Source organism: Arachis stenosperma, chromosome 4, assembly GCF_014773155.1.
Source record: "Arachis stenosperma cultivar V10309 chromosome 4, arast.V10309.gnm1.PFL2, whole genome shotgun sequence".
NCBI lineage: Eukaryota > Viridiplantae > Streptophyta > Magnoliopsida > Fabales > Fabaceae > Arachis > Arachis stenosperma.
Genome location: NC_080380.1, coordinates 133799320 through 133807460, shown reverse-complemented (window position 1 = coordinate 133807460; position 8141 = coordinate 133799320). Strand labels below are relative to the sequence as shown.

Sequence of the window (8141 nt, the reverse complement as noted above, 5' to 3'; positions counted from 1 at the left end):
CAACATGTGTAATAGGGATACTTATTTCATTTCCAATTTGGACCTGATCAGAACCAGTGTATTGTGATCCAGAGAGCAAATTTGAAGGATTAGGTGCTATGTGATGTGATGCACCTGAATCTGGATACCATGAGGGGTCTGTAATAGATGCAGGTACAGCTACATATGTTGATGGATTGTGGAAGGATGATGCTGGCGGTGGTAGAGGGGTTGATGTAGGATTGCCTTGTGAACCTGAAGCAGATCATGAATTTGTACCAAAAGGTATCAAATCTTGATTGTTGAGGCTGTGAATGTGGGGGTATTTCTTGGTTGAATCTGTGAAAATAGTGCCATGCAATGTGACCAATTTTTCTACACACTGGGCATTGCGGTTATGGAGATTGGTAGAAAGATCTACCACTTCTTTGAAATCTACTACCATTTCTTCTTCCTCTACGCCTTCCATTGCCTCTTTAAAATTTGGAATTGTTGGATATGAAGACTGAGCAGGATTTGCCTGAACCATTGCAGTTTTTATTTTTCTGAACTTCTCCAGCTGATCCTCATGAGTTAACAGAAGAGTTTCAACCTCACATGGTGTGAATGAATCTGGTTTCGAGTTGATTGTTAGTAGAAGCATTTGATAGTCTTCATTGAGTCCTTCTAGGATGACTTGTATCTGTTTTTCAGTTTTGAGAGGTTTCCCAAGGGCTGCTAGGGAGTCTGCAATGGTCTTGATCTTGGAAATATAATCTGTTGCTGGAAGACCATGTTTCTTGATTCCTTTAATTGAGCTGATTCTTCAATTGTTTAATTCTGAATTTTGTTGATTCTTGAAAATAAGCTTGTATCTTTTTTCAGATTTGATAGCTGTAGATGCACCCCACCATTTTTGGCTTAAAGACAGAATTCATCGATGCTAGCAACCATGATATGAGATTCTGATAATCCTGAATCCGTTGTGTGTATTGATCAGATTCAATACCTGCTCTTTGATTTTCTTGATTTTCGAACTGTTGTGGAATCTTCTCTTTTTGCAGATGATCTTGTAAGTGTTGACCTCTTATGGCTGCAAGAGTTTGTTGCTCCCATGTTTTATGATTGTTCTCTCCAAGTTTGTCTTGAATCAGATTGAATGGTCTTTGAGAAAGAAATTGTGTTGATATCAAATTGTTGATGCTGCTGTTATTCGAATTTGGTGCCATGTTTGCTGAGGATGGAGTCTTATCCATAACAAATTTAACGACGAAGAAACATACAAGAGTATATCAAAATGATCGGAGCCTTGGTTAAAGGTTGAAATAGTGCTGGAGATGAGACCAAAGAGAAGAACACCTAGTAATTGAATTTGAAAGAGTTTTCAACTAATTCAGATATTAAATCAAATCAAAACTGAAAAATAGTGCTGGAGATGAGAGTTTTCAACTAATTCAGATATTAAATTTTTCAAATCAAAAAGTCATGAGAAAGAGTTTTCAACTAACAGAATTTTAAATTCTGTTATTATTTTAAAAAATAGTGCATGAGAGTTTTCAAATCAAAAAGTCAAAAAGAGTTTTCAACTAATTCAGATATTAAATTTTTTAAAATAATAACAGAATTTAAATTATAATATTTTTCAATATCTTCAATCTTTTTAGAATGAATAATAAAAATTCAGTTTTAAAAATAGATCAATGCATAACTTCAAAATAAAATAAAATGTTTAGATTAATAAATCATAAAAAAATAAACAGTTTTTAATATTTAACAAAAAGAAATTAGTCACTCATGATAACAAGAAACTAGAGCAAAAGAAGATGAAGGTATGAGATCTTAGATTGAAATTCGAAAGTCCTCCGTTTCGTAAATTTTGTTCACTTATTTATATCCTAAGTTCTATCTAGAATTCAAATTCAAAAATTCAATCTAATCTTATCTTTAGAAGGGTAAGATAACTAAAATAATAATTTAAATCTATTCTAAAATTAATTCTTGTTTTTAGAGAAAAAAATAATTCTATTCAAATTCTAATCTAATCTAATCCAAACAACTAAATCTTATCTTTTTAATAAAATCTATTACTAACTAATCATTTAAATTTTGAATTAATCTTGAATCTTTATAAAATTGTATATGACTATATTCTAATGATATATTTGAATCGATTTAATTTTAGAATTAATTCAAATTCACCATATTCATCTAAGTGGACGGGTAAGTTAGTGATTCGTCCAAATTGATTTTGGACGCTATTTTAAAAAAAAAATTAATAATTAAAAATTTTTTTATAAAAATAAAAATAATTTTATATTTGAATATTTTATATAAATTTTTTTTTATTTATCAATTATATTTAGATAAAATAAGATAAAAATATCTTTTTATTCATTTATTATGTGAAAAATATTTTTTTAAAAAAATATAAATGGTAACTTTTTAAAAAATATTTTTTTTTTATTTTTTTAGCTTTTTTATTTTTATTATTAAAAATTTATTAAACACACTAAAAAATAAAAAAATATTAAAAAATCTTTTTTTATTGATTTAGATCTATCTAATTTAATTAATTCTGTTTTATTTCAATTTAAAAAAAAATAAGTTCTTAAAGTGGATGAACAAAAATTAAATTTGAAGTTAATTAAATCCGGTCCCATCCAACCGACCATCAACACCATAATGGCCTAGTTGGAATCACAAAGGACAATATCACTCCCCTATTAGTATGCTTGAGAGTTGAGAAGCAATAGGGTTCGCTAAAGCACAATCTATTTATTGGGTTCTCAGTGAATCCAACAATGGCACTAACCATGTCGGGAGTTGATAGAATTAGTGCATTATCGAATGATATTCTTGTTCACATCCTTTCTTTTCTAGAATCTAAAATGGCTGCAGCAACAAGCATTCTCTCGAGCAGGTGGAGGAATCTGTGGTACTCAGTTTCCACAGTGGACCTCGATGACGCACTCTTCCGATATGACAAAGAACTGTTTGTTCGCTTCGCGTACGCGGTTATGCTATCGCGAGATGTAACGCAACCCATTCTCAATTTCCGCCTCAAATTTGAGTATCCCTCATGTGATGAATGTGATGTAGAATTGTGGCTCAACACCGCCATACAGCGTCAAGTTGAGAGGATTGAGCTTCATTCTCGGATAACAACGTTGCCGATTGGAATTCTCACATGTGCAAGCCTTGTTGTTCTCAAGTTGGAATTCTTAATAGTGGACCGTATTTTAACAGTACACTTACCGGCTCTTAAAACTTTGTATTTGATGCGGGTCGTATTTGCAGAAGATGAATATCTTGGTATGATTCTCTCAGGATGCCCAAATATTGAGGACTTGCAAATCAATTATTATTCTTATTTTGGGCTAGAATTCAGTCCTCTTGCCATCACTTTCCGCAATCTAATTCAGATGAAGCTCTCCGTGTATGATTGTAAATGGGGGTTGCTAGTTGGACTGCTCAAATCCTGTCCCTTGCTTCAAATTCTTGTCATCAGAAAGGTTGGTGGGGAGTAAAGGATTTTTGTTTTCCCTTCTATTTTGTTTGCATTGAAAATTATTTTTTATTGTTTGCTATGCTTGAATTACTTGCAGGAGAAGAAATCGGTAAGTGGATTGGATCCACTAAATCAGTGTTACACACAAACCGTTCCTGGATGCCTTTCATCGCACCTAAGAGCCTGCACTATAAAAGATTTTCATGGTGCTGATGTTGATATTCAATTTGCAATATATATTCTGCAGAATGCAAGTTCGTTAAAGAAGATGACCATATGTTGCTCGAGTTCCTCAAGAAAAGGAGATAGGTTTGAAATTTTAAAAAAGATATCCAAGGTTGCTAGGATTTCGACAACTTGTGAACTGTTGTTTGAATGATATTAGGCAGATTATTCGATAGTCTCAGAACGTTGACAAAACATGTTTTTAAATTTTTTAATAATAGCTAAATAGTGTTTATTTAATTTTAGTTATAAATTAATTTTTTATATATTATTTAATTATAAAATTTATTTTTTATTTTATAAATTATTATTTTATCATTTATCTATCATGTGTATTAATAATAAGAACAAAAATAATAACGAATTAGATTTTCTATTAATGGTAATAAATATTTTGACAATTTTAATTGATTAGAATTTTATCTTTGATCTGTTAATCGTGTTTCTTGAAAATTCAATCGATTGGACATCAATTGGACATACAAGACAAACGATTGAATTTCTAGGTCAAAATTCAATTGATTGGAACTGGTACACAATCAATTGAATTTTGCAAGACATGTGAGTTTTTTCTAATTTAATTTATTGTTCCTACTATCCAATCGATTGAAATCATCAAAAGCAACATGAATTTTCACAATTCATTGGATTCATTCGATTGTATGATAAAAATCAATCGATTGAATTAGAAAAAATCACATGCCTTGCAAAATTCAATCGATTGTGTAGCAATTCTAATCGATTGAATTTTAGAAAATCCAGAAATTCAATCAATTGTATTGTATGTCCAATCGATAGAATTTTTAAGAAACACAAATTCACTTGTATTTACGGATGTAATGGATCAAGGATAAAATTCTAATTAATTAGAATTACTAAAATATTTATTACAATTTGATAAAAATAATAATTTATAAAATAAAAAAAAATTTATAATTATAATATATAAAAAATTAATTTATAATTAAAATTAAATAAAAATTATTTAACAATTATTAAAAATTTAAAAAATATATTTTATTATAAAATCATTTAATAGTCTAAACATTTTCACACCATCAAATCTTTTGCCATGATATTATAATCTCTTCAGCTTGTTAGTGTTTTATTTAGTTTTTACTTGCTATCTGTGTTCCTGTTTGTTTTGGAAGACATATATAATTAGGGTGGAATAAATGTCATGCTTGTTTCTAAATTTTATTCTAGTTGATGAATGGCTAAATATTTATATAATTATATAATATATAGTTATTTGGGTGGGAGTTTGTAAATTGTGAATGGTGAAGCGCGAAAATTTGTACGTGAGAAATTAAATTAAGGTTATCAATTATCAATAATCAAATTGAAGAATTTAAATTGAAATTATAATTATTAAAAAATTATAGAAGTTTTAATATGATATAAGAGCAAAAAAATTATAAAAATAGTATAATTTAACAAATTAAAATTGATCAAATTAAAAAAAAAAATATAGTCAAAGTTTGAAGTTAGAATTTATCATAATTATGTTGGTATAATAATCGAGTAGTAAAATAAGTTGTCAATTTATTATGTTAAAATTTTATAGAGATATTAGTTAGAATTGATTAAGAATAACTATATAACTAAAGAAATTAGCATATCTAAATTTGTAAATAGATATCATATGTAGTGATATTATTAAAGTAAAATATATGAGTAATGTAGAATTAGTTGAGAATTTTTATTTCTTTTCTATTAAGAGAATTTTTATTTCTACTATATATATATATATATATATATATATATATATATATATATAGGTGAAGTTTACTCAATTTTCCTTAAATAATATGTAAATTATTTTTTATAGACATGATACATTTTAATTGAATGTTTACTTTTAATTTGAGTTAATTTAACTTAATAAGAGTTAATATCTTAACTAAAATAGGACTATTTTGTAATTAAATAATTTTTTAAAATGGGGATGTGACTCTTAACTCGAGAGGATTGGGTTCTTCAATGTCGTTTGCATGCCCACGCCCTTAATAAACGACCTTGCAGAAGTACATGTCTCAATGCCATGCTACCTTTTTCTTTGGAAAGAGACATGGACAGCATCCCTCTGCTTTAGAGCATTTTTGACAAGGACATCTCGCTCCCGTTCTTGCACTAGCATTGCGTCAACGCAGTGTAGGGAGTGGCGAAAATGGTGCAGGAAACTAATGAGTTTATCATTTGGAGTTAAGATGGATGGCTGAGAATTTTAATTTCAAAATTGAATTAACTAACGTACCAGTAGGAATCAGTAATTTTGGGCTTCCTTTTAGGTGGAGGATTGGAGGTGAGCGGTGATGAATAAGGAATGAGGGAGAAACTATAGCCATTAGAAAGAGTTACGGTACATTTTCTGGTAGATTGATTTGGAAAAAAAAAAATAGAATTCAATTTTCAATATTTTATCAAATTATATATTCATCCCTTTTAAATAATTTTTTAATTACAAAATAACCTAACTATAGTTAAGATAGTATTCAATAACAAAATAACATATCACAGATGGTACGTAGAATATACCATATATATATATATGAACGATCTTGAGAATATTAGTTTCAAGAGTTGTTGCTGTATTAGTTCTAAGACAAATTAATTCTTACGTTAACAATATTTCCTTTTAAAGACATAAGACAATGTTTGTTACCAAATGATAGATAATTCATTCATTAATGAAAGAAAATTACAGCTGTTCATATTTGGGACAAAAGAGATAAAAGTGGGGAGCTCCCAACGCTCAAGAGATTAAGAAATCAGGACATAAACATTAAGGAAAAGGAAAGCGAAAGTAGTCGCTTAGCAATTAGCAACCAGGACACTCTTGCTTGGATGATATGTATAGTCTCTTCAGCTTCTTAGTGTCTTATTTAGTTTCTACTTTCTACATGTGTTACTGTTTGTTTTGGAAGACATATATAATATAGTTTGGAATAAATTGTGTTCATAATAATGTTTAAGTGATTCTAGTTCTTGCCAGCATCAATGTCATACTTGTTTCTAGTTTCTATTCAATTTAACGAATGACTAAATATAGTCATTTTCAGTGAGAGCTTAGCTTGTAATTTGTAGTTGAAGTGTGACATTTCATATATTCATAGTCACATATAAACACAGAATTGATAGATAGATTAATTAAGTAATTCTTTAGCTAAATAATAAGAACCTTTTTGTCTTTTGCATGGATGAAAAAAAATAACTGTTTGACCTTAATTAAGCAGACTAAACCAAGCCTGCAAAAGAGAAAAAGAAAAGAAAAGAAACCTGTTTTGTGCAAGTCTTTCTAAAAAAGTAAGAACCTTTGTTCTGCACTAAAAGGCATGCAAAGGAACACAGCTATAAGGGCAAATAAGGGGTGAATTTCTGAAAGTTCTTTATTATGAGCAATATTACGTTCTCAGTAAATATTATTATTTTTAGTTAGTAATAATTTATATTTATATATATAAGATGTTTTGTAAACAAAAAATATATAATTTATATTTATATTTATCAAAATTTTATACGCATTAATTAATATAGTCTATTTTTATATTTTTTAAAATTTACACATATAAATTAATAAAATTTATTTATTAAAAATAATTTAATATTTATACGGATTGAATAATAACCAAAAATACTAAAAATTGCTTATCCCAAAAAATTTCCGATTCTAAAACTGTCATAGTCTATATGGGTTGTAAAATTTGACTATTGGTGCATTTGATATTAATTCCTTGTTTCTTAACTCTGTCATATGTATATAAAGGTAACAGATAAAGAGGGGCTTTTTATTCCATGAGTTTTGATACTTTAATTAAATCAAATTATTTTATGTTTTTTTTTACAGTACTTAATTTTATAACTATATCTATATGACACAAATATAAAAAGTAGAGTTTATCTTTTCTCTTCTCACTTTTTAAACAAATTAAACATAAATTAATAAAGGATTATGCTACGTGTACATCAAAATCAATCACCAATATCAGTCACTAATACAAAATACATGTTAAAATATAAAATTACAAATACACATTAAAAATAAATTAAACTACACATATATTTATACACAAATACATTGGTGACTGATTTTAGTGTATAAATAGTATTTCTCATTAATAAATTTATTAGACAAAGAATAGATTCTCTCAAAAATTTTTTAATAATTAAAAAAATAAAATATAATTTTTAATCTTTTAATATTTCTTTTTATATTTTTTTAATTTTACCTATTAAATTGATAAAAAAAATTACATTTTACTTTTTTAATTATTAAAAAAAAACATTCTCCACCATAAAATCCATCTTTTTTTTTTCTAGCACCACCGTCTCATCATCACATTAAATACAGGAATTTATACTTTATCCTTATGTGTTTTGATTTGACATTTTAAAATGTTCAAGTTGATGGTAAATTACCATGTCATAATTAGAAATTGGGAAATTATAA

General features: G+C 27.7%; 1 protein-coding gene across 1 annotated transcript; it reads left to right on the top strand.

Moving 5' to 3' along the window:
• The first annotated feature begins 2771 nt into the window (after positions 1–2771).
• Positions 2772–3881, top strand: LOC130975580 (F-box/LRR-repeat protein At4g14103-like). The gene is made up of 3 exons (XM_057900351.1): positions 2772–3470; positions 3564–3720; positions 3856–3881. Exons 1-3 carry the CDS (start codon positions 2772–2774, stop codon positions 3879–3881), a joined length of 882 nt encoding a protein of 293 aa, XP_057756334.1.
• The last annotated feature ends 4260 nt before the right edge of the window (positions 3882–8141 follow it).

What these genes read in the sequence shown, in the direction of transcription:
- LOC130975580 (XM_057900351.1), top strand. Translation starts at nt 2,772, where the DNA reads ATGTCGGGAGTTGATAGAATTAGTGCATTATCGAATGATATTCTTGTT. An exon ending in AAATTCTTGTCATCAGAAAG is followed by an intron (nt 3,471 to 3,563) that starts GTTGGTGGGGAG and finishes AATTACTTGCAG; the next exon opens with GAGAAGAAATCGGTAAGTGG. An exon ending in ATATATTCTGCAGAATGCAA is followed by an intron (nt 3,721 to 3,855) that starts GTTCGTTAAAGA and finishes GATATTAGGCAG; the next exon opens with ATTATTCGATAGTCTCAGAA.